Source organism: Anoplopoma fimbria, chromosome 23 (assembly GCF_027596085.1).
Source record: "Anoplopoma fimbria isolate UVic2021 breed Golden Eagle Sablefish chromosome 23, Afim_UVic_2022, whole genome shotgun sequence".
Taxonomy (NCBI): Eukaryota; Metazoa; Chordata; class Actinopteri; order Perciformes; family Anoplopomatidae; genus Anoplopoma; species Anoplopoma fimbria.
The window spans coordinates 8,575,669-8,601,594 of NC_072471.1; the positions used below are offsets into that span (position 1 = coordinate 8,575,669).

Sequence of the window (25,926 nt, forward strand, 5' to 3'; positions counted from 1 at the left end):
GCCTTCCTTCTTCTCATCCTTGTCTTTCCCGTCTCTTCCTCTCCTACCACCTTTTTCTCTTCTTACTATTTCTCCTTTTTCTCCTTTCTCTCCTCCCCCTTTCTTACTTCTCCCCCTGTATCTCCCCCACCTCCTCTTCGTCCTTCTTTTTCTCTTCCCTCTCCTTCACCTTCTTCTCCCTCTTTTGATTATTTACCCCAATTTCTTTTCTCTTATTTCTTCTTATTCCTCTTCTGTATCGTTATTTTTATGATAATTATTTTCCACATCATCTTTACATCTACTACAGTAGCAACAGTAGTAGTTGTAGTGCCACATTTCATGAATGACCTCCCCCTAATATTCCCAATCTTGAGGTATTCAGTCTAATCTTCCCATAGAAGTTTAGCTCAACATGTCAGATTATTTATCATTCCTGCCTGTGAAAAAGATGTGTTTTGCTAACAGTTCAATCTGCCGTCCTGATGCAACTCCATCACACACAGCAGCCCCACAGTCTGTCATCTCAGCTGTCGTCTGCAGTGCTGTGATCAGTTTGTAGTACTATTTCACTGTTAAGACAGAGCACCGTCCTCTCAGTCCTCCTGTCGCTCAGGGCTGTAGATGTAAATCCACTACACCGCTGTTGTGCCTGCAACGCTGACCAGAGACCATCCGCTTCATGCCACAGCTTGTTACACTTTAGAATTCAATCATTTCCCTCCTATTGTACAGTTGATTGAACCTTTGTTAGGTAACGGCATGGCTGTATGTAATACCTTCATTAGATAAATGAGGTCAAAGATAGCATCTTTACACATAAGAAAAAGGAATAGTATATTTGATATGCTTTGGATGTGAATACATGTGAATACATGCCTGTCTTTCAGTATAGAACCGTAACACTTTGTTGCAGTTTAATGTGAATAGATTACTTTTGATTTCAAATCTGACTGTATTTCAGTTTGAGAGTTTTAAGGCTTTAATAGAAGAGATGACATTGTGGTCGAGCTTCTTATTGATCTAAATTATAAATTAATCTCAACATGTTCAACTGTTGCATCCCTTGATTACATATTAAAGTGCTTTCCTGAAAAGTTCTTGTCTATTCCAGCAGCTTTGTGATTTTATTTATGTTTGGGTACAGGGGAATATGGAGTATTAACTACCCAGGGAATTAGCTGCTTCAATATACTGGATGGAATAAGCTTATTGCTGATATTAATATATATTGGTATAGGAATAAAAGCCAGCCTTTGAATAAAAGCTGTTTATTTATATATTAACTGTAAAATGTCCTGCTCATTGTATATATTGGTTACAATTCTTTTTATGTACTGTATTAAAATGATTAGCCAATAGCCACTATTACCATTGTAATTTGAACAATAAAATAGGATGTAGGTATTACCCTTAAAAGTTTTGCCTGGTCTGGAGTATTAAGAACTTGTTACATATTGCTTGGAAGTGGAATGCAAGTTACATCAATAACTTGATAAGATTTGATTTTATTCTTAACAGTTTGTTTATTCTCTTAAACAGCATAGTGATAAAACATGACAAACCTTGCATCAACAGTATATATTGGATTTTCTTCTATATATATTCATCACCCACTTCTTACAGCCAGCTACCATCATACAAATCCCTGCTGCTTCATGTTGCATTGCATCACTGTACCTCACACTGTGACGGGCTGTTGCAGGACGTTTTTATTTGTGAAGCTGACCGTGATGCTGAACCGTGCCCTCTCTGTCTCTCTTGTGTTGCTCAGGAGTTCGCGGCGCTGACCAAGGAGCTGAACGCCTGCAGGGAGCAGCTGCTGGAGAAGGAGGAGGAGATCTCCGAGCTCAAAGCCGAGAGGAACAACACCAGGGTGAGGGCCGCATCGACACACACCATCTTTTAAAACATTTACTAAGGCCACCAAGTTGTTTAATCTGCCACTGATGTACTATGACAATTCTCTGAAGCATTTAGTGGCCAAAAAAGGCAATGCTTCAGTCAATTTCAACCAGAAATTAACTTTATAATGATGCTTGTTTCCTCCATATTCACCCACTTGAATTTTCAATTTTCCCAAACTTTAAGCCTGCTGTGCACGCTGCGATAGACAGCGTCCCGAGAAAGCCTAAGCTATCTCATGTGTGTGTGTGCGGCTTGAAGGCTGCAGAAGCACTGAAGCGACCATGTGCACTGTCTGTTTCCAACGCCCAGACATACCTCATTAGCTCCACCACATTTTCGCCTGAACATTTTTGCACTTACTTCACATGGATGGCTGCTCAATAGTATAAACTAGGTCCAAATGGCACCGGTGCCCTGCAGTGTCCAGGTCAAAGTGTTTGGAAGGGGAGGAAAAAACAAACAACTACAGACATTAGTGGATCAGTTTGATTCTTTGGAGCGGAAGGCCTGTAGCTTCAATAAAAAAACATTTCATTTTTTAAAGCAGTAAGCACACTCTGCTGTTGACAGATACGACTCTGTTTTCCATCCCCACTGCTGATTAAGTGTGGATTTTTTCAGTCTTGCACTATCTGTCTCTGGGTGGAGGCAGAAGATTTTTAGCACATCAAGCAGCCGAGACAAACAGGAAGGAGGGAGGTGAGGCACAAGAGACGGGGACAGACAAAAGTCATTTTCTCCCTCTCACTTTATTATCACCTTGAATCTCCCCCAAGGCAATTACCAAGCATTTTTAAATCAAGCTTGGTTTAGTCGCTGGCAGGCTTTTTGACAGTTCATAATTAAATCTTTGAAGGCATGTACGGGCAGTGAGTGGACTGAGAGGCTGACAACACATGTGATGACAGCAGAGAGACATGTTGACGCTATTTGTTGTTTTTAGATAAGCATCACAAATGAATGACACGCATGTAAATTCAAATGCCGGAGTCATGCACAGCCGTGATGAGACGGAGAAGCAGGAGGTCACTGTGGCTCAACCTCAGCCGGAACTACACTCACTCCCTGATTGATTCAACAGCGGACGTTTTGTTGAGTGTGCAGGAGTCCGTATGTAGACATGATGGCTGCTGAGGAGACTCTTAGGGGCAGTTTATCAGACAGACAGGAGACAACTACAGTATATGTCTGCACCGGGCATGTGTCAACCCCTGCAGAGATCCACTACCGTCTGCTAAAATGTTTTGTGTTAAACATTTGTCTGCAAATGAGACTAATCAGTTTTTCTTGAAACAATGAGAACAAAGAGGAGACAAAATATCGCCAATTGTGTCCCTTTTGCTCTTAAAGTTGATGATGTTTCCCATAGCAACAGATACAAACCAGAAGCTTAATGCTCTGAATACATGTTATCGATTAGATTTGGATTAGGGAGGGCATTTTTTTTTTTTTACTTGATTTGGAACTATAAATAAAGGAATACTGGATGCAGGCTTAAAGGAATAGTGCAACTTTTTTTGTGGAAATAGACTTCTTTGCGTTGTGCAAAGAGTTGCATAAGAAGACCTGCACCACTCTTATATCTGTATCGTAACTATACAGCTACAACTAGCAGCTAGTTAGCTTAGCTTAGCACAAAGACTGGAAATGGGGGGAAACAGCTAGCCTGGCTCTTTTAAGCGATAACTAGATTAAATTGATTGTTAAACAAAGGTAACAAAGACCTGCACTTGTTCCTTTTTTTTTTTTTTACTTCTTCTATCATTCTCATAAACCAAGATGAATATATAAGAAAATATATTGGATTGATATATTTTAGTTGTCATTCAAACTCCCATTAGACTCTCTTACCTTCATCCCTTTATACTGCATGCATTGTATTCTTATATTAAATTGTTCCCAGTTCTCTTGAATATTTAAATAATATCATGCTCACTGTTTAATGCATATAAGTAAGAAAATGCAGGCCCTTTTTTCATTCACCAGTGATACCAAGTGGTTAACCACATGCTATATTATCATATTACCAGTGATTTAATCCAGCTGCAGCATGTTTGGCAGCCCTCAACAAGAGATGTTGAGACGACTGAAGCAAAGTTAAGTCGGGGATGAAGCCAGTGAGTTTTTTTCTAGGAAAGAACAGGGAGGTCATTGATCTTTATCTCGGATGTAATATTATGTCTTTGGACAATTTCCGAGAGGCAATGAAGTGTTGAGATCTGCATCTGCACCAAAAAACTGCTACAGTGCCTCCATGATCTGGCACAGATGATTCACAACGGGAAATTAAAGAAGATGATCCTGTACGCTGATCTCAAACAGTAATGAATAATGTTTTATCTCTGCAGACAAACTGGTGTTCTCTCTACCAGTTCACATCCTGGTTGTTTACTCCCAGTTGTTGTTGTTGTTGTTGTTGTGTAGTTTTCCTGAAGTCAGCCCCCCAGCTCTGCATCTCATCCTGTCTGTCCTTGTGAAGCAAGTCTGCTGGCAGTTGACTTGACATGCTACCTAGCAGCCTAGATTAGCATAATCCATTTTGGGCTCTGCTGGAGGGATTGCAGTTACTTGCATCTTCCATACCTCTACTCTGAAAAGCAACTACATATACAGCAAATTATCTTGAAAATAAAACATATTATTGCAAATGAATGCACATCCGTTAAAATGATTATCTTGGGCTTAGACTCTAATAACTTAAATAAATATAATTAACTATTTATAACAATTTGGATGATGTTGATAATTCTAACAATGGGAAAGATTATGTTTACAATAAAAGTATCAACAGATTTTAAAACTCAACTCTGGAACCACTTTCATTTTTCTTCCGACTTACTTTTGTATTATCTTTATAATTTAAATGCTAGTCTCGTTAGGTTGTTTATATGTCTTTAACGTCTTGGAGCGAGTGTGATGAAGAATACATTAATGCAATGTTTGTTCTTCCAGTGTTTGCAAAAAATGCTAAAGTAAATTGACGGGGAGAGAAAGCCGCAAACCTTTTCTCATTTGGATTCTTTCACATTATTCCCACATTTTACCAGCTTTTGCCTTAATTATGCTGCTGCAAGGGGAATTTTCCAATGATAATGATGATGATGCTGATGATGATGGTGATTTTTCCCCTGTGTCTCTCCAGCTACTACTGGAGCATCTGGAGTGCCTGGTGTCCAGACACGAGCGGTCCCTTCGCATGACCGTGGTCAAGCGGCAGGCTCAGTCTCCGTCGGGAGTCTCCAGTGAAGTCGAGGTCCTCAAAGCGCTCAAGTCCTTGTTCGAACACCATAAAGCTCTAGATGAGAAGGTGAGTCTCCTTTAGAGCGGCATTATAATATCAGAATGTCTACCTAAGCAGCACGCGCACACAGTGGTATAAGGAATCAGTGTGTCAGCTGTATCTTGCTACAAAAACTATAATTAAGTATCAAGTATACACATGAAATATGATTTTTGTCTCTTATTAGCAGATTTCCATGTTTGTCTCCTCTCATAATGAAGGAGTAGATCAACAGCTCATATTGTGTGATTCATGTTCATGAATGTGACGTGTTCTTGCAGTCCAACCTAATTGGCAACCATTTCATCAAATGTCCAATTTTAAAGTTGTCATATTTTCCAAATATGTGTAGAATCGTTGAGACGGTGACATATTTTGCTTCTGCTGTATCATCTGTGTTTTTCCTGGAATAATTTGTTGGTTTTAGTCCCAACTAGCGTTTTCTCCTGCCTCCTCACAGCCTGCTGATTTATGACCTTTGACCCCTGTGTGATATCACCACCGGCCCTGTAATCCATTCATCCTCTCCTCTAAAAGCCGTCATCTATAAAGCGTGTCATACAACATGCTGTTGTATGACGAGTCCGGACTCGGACCCTGGCTAACTTCTGATCCAGGATCAACCTCCCTCTGAGATCTGGCATCCTATTGGGCGGCAGAAGCGACCGGTCACCACACGGGGAAAGCTCCATTACAGTCCTAGAAGAAGACAAGTACGCTCTGAGTTTCTCAGAGGAAGAGAGTATCATAGGAGGGGAATCTCCTCCCAGCAACTGATCCCTTAACAGCAATAAAAGCATGAAAACACCGCTTTGAAGCCAGAGCAAAGGGTTTTTGTGAGGCTAAGGGAGGAAAAGAGGACAGATTGTTCTGCTGTACAAGTGGGGCATCTCTTCTGCTGTGTTAACCCCTGATTGCTTTTGACTGCAAATAAAAGGAGTGCAACAATCTGTCAGACCTTTGGCTCTCAGTCCAGCTCAGTGCGAGTTATTGGTGAGGAGATCAACAGGCTCAGGATTTTGCTTTTTGTTTCAGGTAAGAGAGAGACTACGGGTGTCACTTGAGAGGGTTTCCGCCTTGGAAGAGGAGCTCACAGCAGCCAATCAGGAGGTAAGAGCTGCCACAGCTATTATGTTTACGATAATGAATGTTGTTGTTAATTTGACTTTTCTTTGTGTTGTGTTGTGTTGTATCCTAAATCGCGGTGGATAACGAACATGAATTGAGGTCTTCTACCAGGTTCTTTTCATAATAAAATAAGTATTTAAATGTCAATAGACTATTTTTTTGTGAGTAATTTGGAGAAATAGTAAGAAGCACAATTATTAGTGCAAGTAAAAGTACTCAAAGTAAATACAGAAACAAAACTACTGCGAATACTGGCAATACAAACTATTTAGAATGCAGAAACAGATATCGTTCCAGGATGTTCACAGATTTATTATAGAGAATTTGCAGTTCAATTTTAGAGTCACAATGTAGTTTAACAGATGTACTGAAATATGAAAACATATCTAACATATGCAGATGTACATAGTCAGCAGTTTTATTGTAAAAATCAGGTAACATGTACTTAAATGCACGTGAACTTGATGCAAATGAAATGTACAGCTCATATTTACTGATAAACAAAAGCAACGCAGGTTTAAAAGTACTTAAAGTAATTTAAAGTGTGTTACCTCCAAACAAAAATCTAAAAAAGCTGAACCCAACGATGTACATAAGAGAAATCGTAAAAAAATGTAAAAGACAATACCAGGAAAATATATGTTTATACATAGAAGTTCAAAGCAAGCCTGATGAAGAAAAACATAAAAAACAACAATATAAAAAGTCAGAAAAACTAGAAACTGTAGCACATTGTACATAAAACCTTGAATTCAATCCCCCACTCACAGAACAAATGTCCAGATTTATGTGCTACTTGTTTCTTGGGATGTAAATCTGATCCATACTGTGATGTGTACTGAATTATGTATTAGCTCATAAAACAACCACCTCTGCAGGCTTCACTCGCCAGTCCTCGTCTGTACAGGGAATAACACAAAATATTCCTGTGCACATGAGTGGCTGAGGCATAGCGCCAACAGAAGCGTGGCCATTTTTGCAACGGTGGCCCTACTCCTTCTCGACCTCCTGGCTCAGACCTGCCGAAGAACCAGAGCAGCTCTCGCATTGCTGATGGATGTGTTCCGGCTGAGTAAAAACCCTCAGGCTGGCACTTCACAGCCTGTCAGACATGCCAGTCTGACACCCAGGCCCAGAATAAAAAAGTGGGTGAGGAGGGGAGAAGATGAAGGGAGAGGGGAGTGAAGAGCAGAAGGGAGAAAAGGTTGGGAAGGTGGAGTGGGTGGAAATCCAAAAGAGAGCGAAATAGAGACGACAGGTGGGAAGCAGAGGCAGTTGTGTGTGTGTGTGTGTGTGTGTGTGTGTGTGTGGGGAGGTGTGTGTGTGTGTGTGTGTGTGTGTGTGTGTGTGTGTGTGTGTGTGTGTGTGTGTGTGTGTGTGTGTGTGTGTGTGTGTTAATGTTAATGAGAGTGCAGTTGGTCAAAGCATCTGACAAGGTGAGGAGACGAGAGGGTGAAGGAGTCAAACATGAGGGAGTAAGGTTTGATAAACTGTGTGTTTGGACGAGCTGTTTGTTGTCGGAATCCAATATTAAATGCTGTTTTATCAAAAATATGTGACAGAAGGCTGTCTCTTATTTTTTCTTTTACAGCTTTGGGATGAAGTAAGCTTTTTCAAAACTGTAAACTCTTGTCAGCCACTTTGAAGAATTTTTCTCACATCGCACAGCCAAGGTTACAGTACCTCTGCCTCGTAAATGGTACACCTGTCAGCGCGGCGGACAGCTGAGTGATTGGACCTTGAGGCGGTTGGAAGAGGCAGTTAGAGCTGCTTTGCAGAATAAAAATGTCCTCGCTTCAAAAGGCTCGAGGGAGGCGGGCGGAGCCGCCAGCCAGCGAACCGGTAATTGATTTGTGATGGAGGTCTGGTATGAGTCCCGTCATCCCGCCGGGGGGGGTTTGGACAACATGGCCGTGCCAGATGAAATCAGCGGCATTTGACCTCATGCAATCACAGGTGTTTAAGTGGTCGCACGCTGATTACTGCTGGTGATTGTGATTAGCTGTTATGGGACAGACTCTGTTTGAATTTATCTGAGGATAAACTGTTGTTTTATGTTTATTTATAATGGAAATTAGACATTAATCAACACTGAGACACATTTTTTTTAAGCTGGTTCAACAGCTTATTTGAATACGTAGTCCGTCCTAATTAGAGAATATAATATAGACAAGGCCCATTCCTCATGCCTTTACCTTTTTTAAACACAAACTTCATGTCAAGTATTTTTTAAGTATTATTGAGTCCGATATCCTATATTAAATATTACTTTAAAACATACATTTTCATAATGAAATAAGCAAAAATCGTGGTAGGTGATTAGCTAAGCAGTTTGATTGACAGTGTCCTGTCAACATGAGCAAACAACCCCTTTAACTGTCATAAAATTGTATTAAAATACCGCTACATCCTGATTGGTGCCCAGAAGTTTGTGACATCACCTGTTTCAGAGCCAATTCAAACAAGTGAGAAGAGCACCAGACAAAACAGCAGAGCCAGAAATCATTCTTGCGAAATAAACAAAACTATTTACTGGAAATGTTCATGTAAGACCCTTGAGACTAAATCAAATAAATTGTTTCACTTCTTTGAGGAAAACAAGACTTTTACGACTCAATAATAGAACATAGCTTAATAACATAAAGGAGGTCTGCCTTGGGAACAGTCAGGTTGAGGTTAGATCTCTTTGGAAGACTTTGTCAGAGGAAACTTGTTCCTTTTTTTATTCTGCCTGTTTTGATCCCGCGTGGCAGCTCTCATATTCTTTGCGAAAAAAGTCCCAAAGTCTCTCAGCCACATTTAAACTCATAAAATGATTTCACAGTTTTTGTTTTTTTCTTTCCAGACTTGTGTTTGTGACATGCATATGTGATTGATTGTAATTCAAGCGCATTGCACCCGAACTGTGCATGACCCCGGCTCTCACTTTGACTAAATCAATATTTTATACTCTTAAGACCCCCCCCCTGTCCTTCGTCACATTACCTCAGACCGTCCTCTCCACCTAACACTGAAGTGCTAAAGAGAGATAAGGAAATCACGATGCCGTGCACTTCTTGTCCCTCCGTCAGATGTCTGCCTTTGATGAGAGGTAGATAATCATCAAAAAGAAAATAATAGGCGCCATGTTTCATTTTATTTCTCCTCTTATTTTTGGTAATTTCTTAGCTGGAGATGCATTTGCTGCACTCCGTTCGTCATTTTGTTGTGTCTCTCTGTCCAGGAGGGCGGTGTTAGTGTTTGATCCCTGAGCTGGATAAATTACAGGCAATCTCAGAATAATGGTACAGAAACATACGGAGGCATAATTATGCTCTCGTTAAAAATAATGAAGAGACGCTCTGCAGTCGGTGTGCAACAGCGAAGAACAAGCCGAGCTGTTGCCAGTGAAGTTTCTGGGGCAGGGAATCATCTTTCACTGCCCTCTGTCCGCACTTTTAACAAATCCCTGACATCATGACTCTCACTTTGATGTTGCTGAGGACAAATTAGGTTTTGAGTGTAAACCAAATCATGTCAAAGTCACTTGAGAGCATTGTTTGTTTTATCGGCACTTGTGTCATTGATTGTGCCGAAGGCTTCCTTCACTGTTTCATGCACAGCGAATATCTGGGAAAATTCAATTGTCTCTCACTTCCCTCATCCAGATTTATTTGTCCTGGACAAAGATGACCTTCCCGTGACTGTTTCGTCAACTCATTTTGAAGCCAACTGTATGAACACTATAGATTATAAAAAGAACAAAAAATGAGATAACATGCAGATTTGAGAGTCCTGGGTTATTGAGAGATTAAAGCATTTCCAAAGCTTCTGAACAGTCATAGAGTCAAACCAGCGTGATGCAGCTTTAATCACATCATGCTAACAGCGCGGCACATGTACTGTCATATTTGGTTGCTGTTTTTTGGGGGAATTTCATGGAGTTTCATGGCTGGTGCAGAGAATAAGGGTTCAGGAATAAACCAGGGTTCGCTGGACTAGTTTCTGTTACTGTATGTTTTATATGATGAAATTCTACAGTTTAACTTGGGTCATAAATGTAGTTTTGGCCATAGCAATGTAAAATAATCGTAATAATATTACACTTGCAAAGCTGAACAGTGGGATTTATTGCTGTCTGTTTAAAACATCCATCACGTTTTTACAGAAAGGCCTAGTTCAAATTTGATGTGACTTTGACTTTGTTAGTAGTGATGTCGTGAGTTCTCAAATCTCAGCAATTACTTTTGTCTAAACAATCGTATCATAATCAATAAAAAAGGATGGCCAAAAGTATTAAAATATGGCTTAAAGCTGCAAATAAACATGTATATTGCTCAAAATGTCACTATATCCTGACAGCAGTGCATAAAACAGATTATCAGTGAAAAATATACAGTCACTCTGCCTCTTTTTAATGCTCCTGATGGCATTTTCAAGATTCAACCACGCCTGAAGAAACACAACCAATCAGAGCCGAGGAGTCTCTAATGCAGCTGTCAATCACTGCTGGTGAACACTGATCCAACTGTCAAACCAGGCAGCGCTCATCAAATATGAATCAAGACCAGAGCCACATTCATGGCGTAAGAAGAAGCTTGGTTTCTGCTCGACTGTTTTCAACATGGCGGCTCATAAGCTTTCTCATTTTACATCTAAATAGTACACTAATATATGTTTCTGAAATCTTGATTCATTTTAGAACAGCACTGCCTAGTTTGACAGTTTCACTTGACCGTTTTTGATCAGAGGTCAAAAGCTTCACAAGCAGTAATTGACAGGCGCATTAGAGACTCCTCGCCCCTGATTGGTTGTTTTCTTTGGTGCTGTGGAATCTTGCAAATGCAATTAGGAGCACTAAAAGGAGGCGGAGGAACTTGATTTGACCGCTGATTATCTGTGTCAAGCACCTGCTGCAAGGATATAGTGAGAGTTTGAGAAAATATGATATAAGGGTTTTTTGTTTTTTTTTAAAGTTAGCCACTCCAGCTTTGAATTGCGAAAAACTTGAACTTGTTTTCAATTTGTTAAAACCTGGATCAAATTTGGTTAATAAGGGAATAATGCTACAAAATACTTTATTTAATGTAACAGAAAAATAAAAATAACTAAAAAGCTGACCAAAATAGTGTATGACAGGGAAAAGAAAGAGAGACTTTGACACCAGATAGAGAATTGGAGCAGATCATCGGGTAAAATGGGAGAAAGGTTTCAAGAGGGTCAAAGGTTATGAGGCTCACACGAAAGCTGTATGATTAACAAGATAACTGCAGTGTTTTTTAAAGCTGCACTGAAGTAAGAGGTTACACAAGAAGTTTTTGTTCAGTGGTTTGCCTGCTACAAATTACTTAATGTATCTTAATCCCTTTTTTGATGAACAAAAGGCACCACAAAGTCTCAGGAGCTTGAAGTTGTTTATGAGAAACAAGCAGCAGCCAAGTACAGTACACTGTCTAGCTTTCTCTCTCTCATCGTGAGGAGAGCAAATAATCACAGGGTGTCTGTCAAGGAGGAACCTAATTATTGTTGTTGTCGGTCACCTCCTCTGACAGGATTATCACTTCAGGACAGTTGCTTAAGGTGGTGAAGCTAGACACGCTGTCCACAGAACACGATAATTATAGTGATTTTATTAGCTTTCACGTGCTTTCAGCTTCATGTTATAAAGCCATGTTCCATAAATTCCTACGGTGAGGGGCGAACTGTAATTTACTAGTGTTGCATAAGAGAGAAATGTCTTTATGCTGATGTGCTAATTTCATGTTCAAACTTTGAGGTTTCAACATGTTCGTCTTGTGCTGCAAAGCCACATTGAAGAAAATGCAATATTACGTATTGGTCTGATCTTGGTTTTTTTAATCTCAGCTCTCTTAACCTCCAAAATAACTTCTTTGTAAATGCAGGTATTCTGACATTATCGTCTCTAATCTGTGTTCTTGTTGCCGTCCTGCAGATTGTGGCCTTAAGGGAACAAAATGCTCACATTCAGAGAAAAGTGGCTTCTGGAGACGGAGGAGAGGACATACTGGACGGCACTGAAGCTCAACAGAAGGTCCATGGAAAGGTGAGCCTCTTAGATAATTAAATGGAATTTTTAGTGGACGCTGTCATCTTTACCTAACAAACAATTGCTGTATGTCAACATGTCGGAGATGGTCAAACGATTGGGCACAAAACTATAGTACACTTTATTCTGGCATGGTCCAAACTTTACTGAGCTAATAAAAGTAAAACCTTAAGCTCCTGATTTCGCTGTTTTCTCAACATTTTATCTCACTACATGAAAGTCTAAATGCATTTTCGACCGTACAGAAACACTGCCAGGAATATTGTAAAAATGTTGCTAGAGAAATACTAAAACCATGTATTTGAGCCCAAAAGTATAGATTTTGAAAAAAATAATAATAATCAATGATAAATAATAATAATAATAATAATAATAATATACAATAATACACAATAAAAAATACATAAAAAACGAACAAAACATGCATATTCCTTAATTTATCTGCACCATAATCTAATAAAATGTTGGTCCTATAATGCCACTTAAGCAAAACTGCAAAAAATCAAGCAATAGAAACTAAATTAAACATATTGAATTGTTAAAATTTCAAAGTAAAGATGTTTGAAACTAGATTATGTATCTTTAAAGATGGTGGTTCTCCTAAAATAGGAATACGTTGAAAATTCTTAAGGTCTTTCAATAAGATTTTAATTATTAATACAGTAAAATATAGACAAGCCACATAATCTATGTGGGTACATTTTACAATAAAGAGGACAACATCTCCTCAATTGTGACTATGGACCTGGATGCAGCTAAGTTTTATATATTAAACATGCACATATTTACTTTTCTTTTAGCATTGCTCTGGGCTGCCATTTATCATCTTCAAATGCCCTCAGAGTGTGGGGCTATTGCACAAATAATTGACTGCACATTGAGTTCCTGCTGGTGTTTTAATTGTCAGTAGAGCGTTATTAAAGATGTCTGTAAGAATTAATACACTTAGCTCTGCTGGTGTTCTGAAGGTGACCCACAGTCAGTATGAGAGCTCTTTCTGCGACCTTAGCCTCTCCCATTATGCAGCAGCACACGTGGACATGCATAGCTGAATACAAATCACCCTCTGATTATTAATTTAAAGACAAAGAGGTGTAACTGCTTCCACATTTTACGAAACCGACCAAAAAACAACCGACTCCAAATCCCCAAAGCAGACTTTTACAAAATTCCTTTTAGCATGCAGACAGTGGCATCTGCATCCTACAGGATACCTTGGTAGATCAATGGGGATGCTATTACTGGACCGGTGAGCTGGAGGAAGGGGAGTTTGGGGGGAGGGAAGGAGTAAAAAGACGAAGGGTGAGCTGTGCAGAGGGGATGGGGCTAATGAGGAGACAGCTATCGTCTGCTCTGTTTTGTGAAGATAAAATATAATGAAAATGAACGCATGGATGTGGATTTGTTTTTAATTTGTGTGTTGAAATGTATTACGGTGAGAGTGAGGGCTGGTTTTTTAGTGTCACTGCAGAGTGACAGACTTGGCAGCGGCTGCCATCAAGGGGTAAGAATGACAACCCTGATCTACAAAACACACGTCTACCTGGCAGCACATCCCTCTCCGGTTGATTTTCACGTGTCCTTTGGTTGTCATCAATGTGACAGGTGGAGAGAGGTCAGTGAGAGGGGAGGAGGGAGAAAGGAGGGAAGAAAGAGCAGCTCTTGAAGTGCATATTGACCCATCGAACGATCTAAACTGTAGTGTAGACCTGGAGCTGCCTGATTACCGGTTAATGCAGTCCGACAGCCTTTAGCTTCACCTTTTTTTAAATATTTTATTCAGTAATCATCCAGCACTGGAACGGTCCTGGTTTAGTTTCATTGTCCATGAACCACAGACAACAGATTTACTGATATACTCTACTCCTGGGTTATCTTTTACTTTTGTAAAACAAGAAATGAAAACCAGTCATGGATAGAAGGATGAATAAAACTAATTTGAGGTAGGAAAGCAAGTAACTTTGCTGCAATGAAAGAGAAAAAAAAAGAAAATTGTGAGTATATATACTGTAAATAATATTGCGTGAACAAGTCATTACATTCTCATAAAATTCTATGTAAATGGTTGGTCACATAAAATCACATAAAGAAAAGGGAGAAATTATATTTTTTTATGTGGAATAAAAAAATACTTCACTACAAAACTAGTAAATAAAGCTGTGAAATAAATCCCGCTGTAATATAATAGGAGTATGAAGTAGCATAAAATGTTAGTACTCAAAGGAGATATAGGTACCTCAAAATTGCCCTTAAGAACAGCACGTGCTCGAGTGCAACGCTGAAAATCTCAGAGATGGATTTTTTCAAAACTCGGACAAAAAAATACTACAAAAATTTGTGCACGTACTGTTCTTTATATTCAAATTATATTGTAGAGATAGCAGGAAATTGTGACATTTGTGACATTTATTTTTCACATTAGTATTAAGAGTACCCACCCTGAATTTTATCAAACATGTTTTGTCCGTGTGACCAAAGAAACTCTATTGAATCCACTCGAGTACAATGATGCCTCATTTTGTAAAGAAAAATACATTTAAAAAAATCAAAAGCATGAATAACAATCATTTTTAATACTTGTTAACATATTATAAGTCTTATGAACAAATTAGGAGGGACTAGTTTTTTCTTTTTTCATTGTTCCTCGAAAATACAATATGTATGTATTATATGTATATAACCACAAAAAAAATGTACGCACCTCCACTATATTGGTGTAGAAGTGGAGGTTGATATCTAAAACCAGCGCAAATAGAAACAAAACTCTGTTGGCTCTACTGGGGGTAAGTATGACAAAGTGTTTTGTAATTCTGGTGACCTACCTTTAAAATTGTATCTGCTCATGTGCAAGCACAACTTTGTCCAAACTCTAAAAAACTGTAAACTCTTTAAATCTTGTGAAACAGGTGTCTGAGCACAATAAAGGAAGCCACTGCTGCATAATGTATCATCTGTGGGACTGACATTTTGCAATAAAGTAGAGCTAAATCTTTAAAGTTGGTCCTTTTTATGAGAGCGGCCCGGTGCGAGAGCGCTGATATTAAAATCAGTGGTGTGATTTAGTGGGTCTTGTTTGCTGCTTGGGTGAATCATTGATCACAGGCAGCAGGCGGAGAGGCCCAATTAAGGTTTGTCCTCGCAGATGGACGGCCGACGACGGGCAGCTGGGCCCGATACAGCAGAGAGAGACGGAGAATAAAGTGATCACTTTTCCCTCAATCCTCACTTCCATCTGATTAACAATAATTACATTTGAATAAAGAGAAAGCTGTGTGTTGTGTAAAAGCTGCGTTCAGAGGAGATGTGTTATTTAGCAGCGATAATCAAGTTGTTTTCTGATGCGTTATATTAGAGCTTTGGCTCTAAGCTTAAGTTGGATCTCTCTGGCATCCCCCTCATTACTCTACCTCACGCAGAGACCTGTGGAGCTGCAGCAGAGTGAGAACTCAGCACAAAACCTAATCATATTAATGATGCAAAGTGTCAAAGCAATTTTTCCAGCGGAGTCTGGAGTGATCTTCAGTCAGTCTTTGTCGCCATCCCAAATCAAAGCAGGGGGACGATCCGAAAGCCTCAAGCTCCTGAACTTGAATTTATTAGAGTGCTAACGTGTGTAACTCTCCAAAAGGAAAATGGTATCTGAAGTGGCAGAGACACTGATTTCTCAAGACACACTTCAATGCGCCACAGGAAGCCGGGGCAAATCAGAAATTAGATTTTTCACCTGTCTCATTTTCAATGCTAATGATTCTATTTTTTGGCATTTTAAAGTCAAATTTCTGTTCCTAGTATTTATTGTTTTTTTCTCAGCCCACATGTGGTCAAAACACATTTTCTAAGAGAGAAATCTGTACAAGAATGTGTGTTTGAAGCTCCTAGATTGTTGATTTATTCATGCACTGTAAGTGTCCTGAACCAAATGCTACAAGACACTAAACAAGAAAGACGATATAATAGCCAAGATGTACATATTTTGAATGACCAAACAATCCAGAACTGTATTTCTTTCAAATCCAAAACCCAACTAAACGCTATGCGGTACAATGGAATAATTTTAAAGCTAAAGTTGTTGTCCCGTTTTTCTCCTCCCCTACCCCAGCGGCTGTCCAACGGCTCTCTGGAGTCGGCCCACGAGGCGAGTCAGGTGGTGGAGCTGCAGGACCTGCTGGAGAAGCAGAACTACGAGCTGGCCCAGATGAAGGAACGCATGTCCTCCCTCTCCTCCCGCGTCTCCGAGGTGGAGCAGGAGCTGGAGACGGCCCGGAAGGACCTCATCAAGTCAGAGGAGATGAACAACAAGTACCAGAGGGACATCAAAGAGGTTAAAGCACACACACACACACACACACACACACACACACACACACACACACACACACACACACACACACACACACACTGGGGACAGGGAGAAGCATGCACGCACACACATTTGCAAGGGAATAACAGTTGCAAGGGAGACATCAAAGAGAGCCAGCAGTGGTTTAAAAAAAGCTTCTATTAGCATAAACTCTCACACTCGCTCTTTATGACTATGTATTTCTCACACACACAAACACAATTAAAGGCACACTGCATCTTTAAAGTACAAATTTTGGTAGCACTGTTTATTTTGCCCATTTCTGTAATGCATTATAAACATACTTATATAAGTAGTTTCAAACACTCATAGTAATCATAAGACATTATATAGCATTTTATAATGATGATCATAATATTTTATAATTGCTGCTTGCTCCCTCAATTACTTTATTTTGCAAGGATCATAGTGTTTATAATTATAATAATTGTAATAGATAATTATCTCTTTATAAATGCATTAAAGTCACTGTTATAATGCAAAATTATGTCATTATAAGTTACTCTAAGTGGTCATTGTTTAGTTAATGTAAAGTACAAATCTTGCATAGATTTTATTTTTACATAAAAATTGGCCTCTTATAATCACATTATAATACGGTATAAAGATTATAAGGTATTACAGCACACTCTGATGTCATCAAGTGACAAGTAATTATGACCTTATAAGTCATTATAAAATGCTTTATAATGTGTATGATTATTATTTTAAAGCAATAATAATATGAATGCCAGCTTATAAATATAATTATACAGTGCTATACGCAGATTATAACATTTATAAGTATGTTTAGACATTGGTTTCATAGAAAGTGTTACGCAATTTAAAAAAAAAAAAGCTTTTATTAACAAGAATCTTTACAAGAATCACACGCAAGCAAGTGAATCCTACAAATATAACAGACAAACAAAAAGACCCCAGTAGGCTACATAAACACTTCTCAAGGACACACACTAACACTTGAGATTAAAAAAAACAAAAACAAGCAGCTGTTTCTGCATCTGCCTCTGTTTGGTCCTTAAACACCATTTCAAGCTAAAGTGTCGACGTGTAAAGCATCAAACCAGCCAGTCAAATGCCACTTTCCTGCAGAAATGAGACTTGTTTGTGTCATACATTGGCAATCAAGGAGCCCAATCATAAGCCAATTCAGTCTACGTCTGTTGAGGTGGATGCCGGTGAAGTGGACTGGGTATGAATATAAGATAACCCCCCTCATAGCCATGGGCTGAAATTGCAATCGATTGCTAACGATGCAGGCAGAGGCAGTGGTTATGGCCGATAGCAAACATGGATTTATCGAACCGACCCTTTGTTATTACCCTCCTGTTTCTCCTCTGAGAGCAGCAAATTATTCAGCTCTCTTAGGTAACAACACTTTTTCTGTGGTTTTGAAACCACATGTGCTTGCATGGGTTTTGTATATGCAGCAATTCCCCATGCAGGAAATGAGCTCTCAGAGATAATGTGGGAGAACATTGTTTTATGACAGATACAAAGATCACAGCTGTGTGATTGTTCTTTATGAAGCTTTTGTCTTATTTTGTATTCGACTTGTTTCTTGTGATTATACCCTGCTCCTGTCATAAATGCTAATCTGATAACAAAAGCTTTATTGTAAACCTGTGATGGCTTCTGGACATTTTATGCTTATGTAGTCATTAGTTATAATAACATGCTGAAATGAAATTATGGAGCATTTTTTAAATAAGCCTCCTGTGAGTTTACAAACCAGAGTTAGAGCTGCAGGTGACCAAAGAAAGCTGAAATTTAAGACAAAACTAAGAAAAGTTTTGCCCTCTCTTCAAAAAAACTATTCAGTGGAGGAGAACTTGCCCAAATAGTTTATAAATGCTCTCGTCTTTATCTTCCGTTATGCTCTGATTGCTCTGACTATGTGGGTCTGCTTGCAGGCCATGTGTCAGAAAGAGGACATGGAGGAGAGGATCGTAACTTTGGAAAAGCGCTACCTGAGCGCCCAACGAGAGTCCACCTCGGTGCACGACATCAACGACAAACTGGAGAACGAGTTGGCCAACAAGGAGGCGTTCCTCAGACAGGTCTGTATAAAACAAGGAGTGTTTGTTTGGTTGATCTTTAACCCTGATAGATTATCAAGACACTGTGTTTTTTAGCTTCAAAACTGATATTTTCTGCCCTATTTAGGGTCCAGGTGGCTGCTGAAATGGACCATTCAGAGTTAAAAAATGCCAGACATTTTCCTAATTCAGAAAATAATTAATCGTGCATACAGCTGGTTGTGTTAGATAGATGCTTCCCGTCAGATTACAAAGCCATTAGAGCTGATCCACAGAGGTTCGGCAATGAGAAAACCTCTTGACATTGTGTCAAATAAGGTTGAGGGAAATTAGCACCGGGAAAGGGATTTTGATGTTTTTTTTACTTAAATGTTTACTTTGAGCAGATGCACACGGCTGAAAGTCATCTTCATAACTTATGTAATGCTGTGCAATATGACAAAGCAATGATACAAATTAATTCTCCTCTTGATGGCTCTTTGCAGCCAATTAGATAAATTGCCAGGCCGTAGAAGATTGAGTGATATTTTCCTGAGTACAGGCTTAAGCACCAGCTGATCTCTGGAGGGATAGAAGGAATGCCACACTAATATGAGCAGAAGTAATCCTGGGAGCACACTGACACCAAGAGACACACAAGTGTCCTTTTGGCTTTGCTGTCAAGAAAGTTGCTCAGGCACCAAGTAGTTTAAGCTAAGCTAAGCTAACTGGCTGCTGACTGCTACCAATCTTCACAGAATTTATTCCTTTCAAAATAAATGCTCTTGTTGGTTATTCAGAGTCAAGTTTTCCCATTTCTGCTTGTACACAACTAACCAAGAGCACCAAGTTGACTAAGGGACCCCTCTGCAAAATAAATGCATCCCTAAACGCCCTCGCAACGTACAGAAATAACCTCCAAAGCCTTTGGGTTTAAGCTCCCGCTACCACACACAAACACACTTCCTTTCCGGCTGTGTAATGAGTTTACTTGTTGTTGTGCCAGAAGCTGAACCCCGGGATCTGGCCACTGATGTTTGAAGATGAGTTATTTAGGGGATGTGGACTTGGCCATTGCTACAGAAGGGATGAAGGGATAAGAAGAAATGGCAAGCGAAAAGGCCACAGAAAAAAAAAAAAAAAAAGGATGGATTGAAGGGCATCCAGGGAGGGTGTTGTAAACAAAAACACACTGTCATGTCTCCCCAGTGTTACCAGTGGGTGTCGGGTGATACGGGTAAAGACAGAAAATTTCCCTGACCCCTCTCCAGTCTAATTATTGCTTATTGAGCTGCCAGGACCGATGCTTTGGGGAGGAGAGCATCTGTCGCTGATGGCAAAGGCTGCCAAGACAGGCCCCCCCCAAAAAAGAGTCTTAAAACTGATCAGACCCCCGAGGAAGCCAGGGAGAGAAGTCTTTACACGCAACAAGGAAATACAAGTCACTTGGTGGCAGCGTCACTGAATGCTGGGTTTGATTTCCATCTTTATTATGTATCTGAATAAGTCTTATCAGGACAATTACCGGTATCTGCTGAGTAAAAGTTGCCTATATCACTCTTGGCGAGTGCAGAGCTGCTGCTATTCTGACTCTGTTATGGTGCTATTTTGAAGAAGGGTTGAGGCACGCTGCCAGAGCCTTCAGTAGCCAGTCCTCCTACTAAAGATATCTGTGATTCTATTTTCTACCAGGCGATGAAGCTCTGCTGACATCAGAATGATTCACATTCACAGGCAGTTTATTTTTTATTATGATAAACTAGAACAGGAGCAAAAAAAAAACACAAATCCCAGGAACTAATCCTTGTGTTATGTCCTTTGTACAGAGTGGCCTTTATTACCTTACTTTATAAGTTCTTGATATCATATTTAAGTTAGAGGCCTCTCAGTTTTTTTGATCTGCTCTATTTTTATTTGACTTTTCCCACTGTTCGCCATTATTGCGAGCTCTATGTCGACGATTGTGAGCTGATCATTTTGCGATCCCTCTGGGAAAAAAGCAGTAGTGTTTCCCAGCACCAGTCTGTCCCGTTCAGTCCTGGTTCTGGTTCTTCCTGTGCCTCCCTTCCCTTCATGGGGCCAAGCAATAGGGGCTGAGTCTCCAGCAACGTGGTGTCGGTGTTGGCTCCCAGCAGTCCAAGGCAAAGCAAAGCAGCACAGCGAAGTAAAGTGCTGCCGGGCACGGAGTTCTCACCTCACAAGCATTAACAATAACTGAGAAGAAATAGCCAATCCTCGCACTTAGGGTCTTGTTTACTTAAGTAGGTCAAATAAAGGCAACTGTATTAAAATGTGACTGCTTCATAACAAGTTAAAAGTTCCTCACAGAAACTTTAACTATTCACTCTTACAAAACTTTATTGGAGAACTCACAGAATGCGATATCTCATACACCTTCTGAATGATAACTTGCTGATGTTTGTGTGCACAGATGGAGGAGAAGAACAGGCAGCTACAGGAGAGGCTGGAGCTTGCAGAGCAGAAACTCCAGCAGACCATGAGGAAAGCCGAGACGCTGCCGGAGGTAGAGGCTGAACTGGCCCAGAGGATAGCAGCCCTCACCAAGGTATGAACTAACACACACACACACACACACACACACATAAACACACGCACTGTTGACACATTCCCACAGATGCCCTCGTCTCTAGATATGTTTCTATACCTGTGTTGTAAGTGTGCACGTGGTGTCATGTCATGACGTTTCAACATGTTCTCCCTCCTCTCCCTCGGCCACATAGTCTGACTCCAGCTCCTCTTCCTCCCCCGATGATTATCACTTTGTTATGGAAGCTAAACTCCAAGACATGAACTCCATACTTAGGAAGGTAGTCCCACAGGGCATCGCAGCTACTGCCAATTCCTGTAGAGAGCAGATTTCATTCATTTTTATCTTATTAATGTTTTGTGGCCAGCGTGTTTACTGGGATTCTGCTCTGGCTGTTCGAACCACCATGGGACAGCTGCATGGCACTTCTGGCTGGAGCTCATACTTGGCAGCGCTGGAGGAGCTCTCTTCCTCATTCATTCTGTCCTTTGGTGGCCTCGTTCTCCATCCCTCTCCTTGTCACTCTTTTATTTCAACCAGCTCTCTGTCTTTCCTTGTTATGCTTTAAAACGATAGACATCCATCTTTGATTTTTTTTGGGGTAGAGGCTTTGGCTTGTGTCGTCGCCACTGCTTTGTCTTTGTTGCCCTTCACGCTGTCAAAAACATGCAGATCATCGCGCCCCTCTCTTTGTCCTGTCTGTTCTGTGATCCGTCTGTAGGCGGAAGAGCGTCACGGGAGCATTGAGGAGCGAATGAGGCACTTGGAATGCCAGCTGGAGGAGAAGAACCAGGAGCTGCTTCGGGTGAGTCAGCGAGGGGGGCGTCGTGCCAGGCAACGCTAACGGGGCAGCGACTCCTGCATGAGCATGACAGCTTGAGGCGACCGATGACACATTGTCTGATTTGTCAGCACTGACACTCGACCAAATCAATGTTTCACACACTATGGTGGTATAATGATTTGTAAAATGCTCACAAATGATGCAACAATGTAAGGCTTATTAAATATCACATTAGCATCTCATGTAGATTCCCAGTTTAAGAGAGAATAGAGTTTGAAATATAATTGTAACCTCAGGAAGTAGTTTTTTTCTGGCTAGATATGCACAACTAGCAGACTATTAACCTGATTTTAACCTTTAATTGGTAGGGTTGGATATCATTATTTTGTTATGTTCACACCGAGATGCAGTCTGGATCAGCTTGTTGGAATCGAGGGATTTCGTCACGTACAAAACTTGCTAAAACATCAGAAAATAAACAGAGCCTAAAAAACACATTTTATTGCAAAAATCCACCCCATCACTAGACCCCCATCACTTCCTTGCTTCCACAGTACTGTCCCTTTAAATCAGCAAGCTTGGATCACAAGATTATTAACCAGATGTGAAAGACGAAAAAACATATTTTTACTGCACAGAAGTATGTTCATTTTTCAGACTTTCTTTGGCTTTTTATGCAAATGACTTGCGTATTTCTAGCCTTTTCTTTTCTTCGTAAATCTTGTAATTGCCACAACTGGTAGACATTTAAAAGTGATTATTCATAGGGAGTCACAAAACAACGTTGCTTGGCTTCCAGTTGGGAGAGGATCGTAACAGTTGGGAGCCACAGCCTTAAAGTAACCAGTAGTTTTACTGCAGATATGTTGAAGGGGTTATAGACACATTTTTCATGTCTGTAGAATTATAACTCTTAAATTGTGCACATAAATCCCTCCAGGCTCGACAGAGAGAAAAGATGAACGAGGAGCACAACAAGCGCCTCTCGGACACGGTGGACAGACTCCTCACAGAGTCCAACGAGCGTCTGCAGCTCCACCTCAAGGAGAGAATGGCCGCTCTCGAAGAGAAGGTTAAAGCTGGCTGTCGATATCATTTCTGTCCAATGAACGTCAGGAGGAGGTGGATTTTCTGACCTGTGATTTTCTTTTTTACCTTCTCTTTTTCAGAATGTGTTAATCCAGGACTCTGAAGGTTACAGAAAACAGTACGAAGATTCAATCCATGAAAAAGTAGGTTGCAGAGATCAATTTTTTTTTTGTCTCCTACATTTAATGAGGTTGCTTTAATAAGTACATTTTAATAGAGAAATAATGATGTTAGTTTTGGGCAATATTTTCATTTTCTATAAAACTCTGCTGTTGAATATTCATGAGCTTCCCGCATGGGGAAAGATAATGGGATGAATTTCACAAGCAATCTGGAAAGCACTAGAAAGTGTCACGATGTCAGTTAGTATTCAGCAATATGATGATAATAAGTCCCAATGGCTCTTAGTGCTGTCACGCTACAGTGTTGACATGCACTTATATGACCACTGTGTGAATAACGGTCCTGTAATGACATCTTGTCAAATTGTTTCGTCCAGACACATCTGGCAGAGGAGATCGACAAACTGAGATCAGAGCTGGACCAATTCAGAATGAGGGCAGGCTCCCTCACAGAACCCACCCTGTCACGGTACGATGGCTGTATGTTTGTGTGTGTGAGTGTGTGTATTAATGTTTGACTTATATGAGGGTTTTTTTGCTGGCTTGTAATTATTTGATACTGAAGCCGTACAAGACTTTATACCACTGGACCCTGAAACTCTCTACTGAACTTTGAATTTATGAAATTGGCTGTTTGCTGAGCTGGCCATCCTCAAGCTTTTTGTTATAGCATGGAACATATGCAGTTTAGAATGATAATGGTGTCAGATTTACAACTCCAAATACTTTTAATAATTGAATTGTTTAATAACTTGTTTATTTTTACTTTTAAACAAGAGGTCCTTGATTGACAAAAGTAGACAAAACTTCTAAGCCAGTTATTGATGACTTTGCCAGCTGAAATGTAGCTATAGCTAATTAATTAATCTTACATTAGCTCCTTTAGTTGGTTGAAAACACAGTCTCCATCTGATGAATTTTAAAGCAGAATATTTTGTGAACGTGATCTTAAATATACCCCTTTATGGCTACATACATACTGTTAAAATACTTAGGTTTCACGTCCAAAACAAAAACTCAGCATGTTGAGCACCAGTTGATGAGCCATGCAGAGGAAGTAAAAAACAAATAAAGAAGCAGTATTGTACTCACATTGAAGTGTAAAGCTAGTTAGCCCTAGTATTACGAGTGTGATAAAAATGTTTGAAAACTGATAATGAATGATTGGTCAATAGTTTTATGTGGATTAGCATCTGCTGCACTTATTTACTACCACAGGACAATCTGCAATACATTTCTGCAGGATTTCACCATTAAATTGACAACCAATCCGTACAAAGAAAGTGGCGTTTTAACCAGTCTGGTGCTTCTAGGATATGGGTCCACACAAAAGTTAGATTCAGTTCAATGGAGTTCGGGAGCATAAATAGAGTTAAGTAACTACATTAAACCAAGATGGGTTTGAGTACAATCAGTATTTGGACTCAGACTCAAACTATCTCAGAGTCGAGCAGTAGACTCAAGAAAAAGAAGACATGAATGCCTTACATTTTATAGATTCTTCACATAGCTACGGTCAAGGAAGCGTCTCCATTACTTTGTTATTGGATGTCATTGACTGGATAAGATCCAGTAGAAATTTGATTAAAGTATAACCGATCCAACCTAAAGTTGTGTATGTAACAGGATGCACAGAAAATGCTGGAAAGCAGATATACTCTCTCCAGTAGGAGTCCTGTTATTTCATCCGTCACTGATGAAACAATTTGCTCTGCACTATTGTTAGAAACACTAGAATCACTGAACTCTCCATGTCTATTCTTGGATGTTTTCTGGCTTCCTTGTCATGCTGCATGAGGTTCTAATATAACAGTTCTGATGTGTTGACTTTAGCAGCCTTAATCTCCTCCATAGACAAACAATTTGCAGCCATAGAGGCATGCATAATGGACGCTGGTCTGTCAAGAAGTACACTTAACACCACATCATTGTGACTATTAGGTACGCTTGAGGTACCCAAACATAAGATTTGATTGGTTTTACTATCTGCATTACTGTGAACATTACCATATCATTTTTAGTTGTCTCATCTTTTGAATATGGAGTCAATATTGAATGCACACAGAAGGATTCTCAAATGTATTTCCTGATGTAAATGACTGTACTTCAATGCACACAAAGTATTTACATTTTAAAAGAATCGACATACAAGTAGGTTCTCAAATGTATTTCTTATGCCCACACACATTTTTTTTTTTTTTTTTTTTAAATAAATGTAATAGAAATCAATAAATAGATTTGCAGAGCTATGAAGATATTTTAGTGTAGGCACACTCTAGGTAACTTAAGGTGTAACATTACTCATAAACATTGTTTCTCAGGTCTCATCTGGACACGTCAGCTGAGCTCCGATTCTCGTTGGGATCTCTTGCTGAAACCCAGTCGGACCACTACCGTTCAGCCAAGGTCATCCGGCGACCAAGGAGAGGTCGAGTGGGTCTGCATGAAACCAAGGTGAGCGACAGTCGTTATTTGTCTGCCTTCGATCTGTCTGTGCCTTAGTAGTAAAATGCTTCTGTTTCTATTTTTTACCTCTGCTACTTCTAAACAGCCAGTTAGAAATTGGCACACCCTGTAGAAATCTCCCTGAGGCTGCAATGCAGTGTTAGATGCACAAAGTATCCAATATGCTAATATAATTAACCTTTGGTGAGGATGCTAAAA

The 25,926-nt window shown here is 39.9% G+C and overlaps 1 protein-coding gene across 1 annotated transcript in view; it reads left to right on the forward strand.

The window, feature by feature from the left end:
• ppfia2 (PTPRF interacting protein alpha 2) overlaps positions 1-25,926 on the forward strand; it is a 151,642-nt gene that overhangs the window by 104,729 nt on the left and 20,987 nt on the right. Inside the window, exons 3-14 of the mRNA XM_054624255.1 lie at positions 1,754-1,855; positions 5,030-5,194; positions 6,203-6,277; positions 12,228-12,338; positions 16,441-16,662; positions 18,615-18,761; positions 21,151-21,285; positions 21,989-22,072; positions 22,992-23,123; positions 23,221-23,283; positions 23,640-23,731; positions 25,584-25,716. Of these exons, the coding sequence (XP_054480230.1) occupies positions 1,754-1,855; positions 5,030-5,194; positions 6,203-6,277; positions 12,228-12,338; positions 16,441-16,662; positions 18,615-18,761; positions 21,151-21,285; positions 21,989-22,072; positions 22,992-23,123; positions 23,221-23,283; positions 23,640-23,731; positions 25,584-25,716 (1,461 nt within the window). The remainder of the gene's footprint in view (positions 1-1,753; positions 1,856-5,029; positions 5,195-6,202; positions 6,278-12,227; positions 12,339-16,440; positions 16,663-18,614; positions 18,762-21,150; positions 21,286-21,988; positions 22,073-22,991; positions 23,124-23,220; positions 23,284-23,639; positions 23,732-25,583; positions 25,717-25,926) is intronic.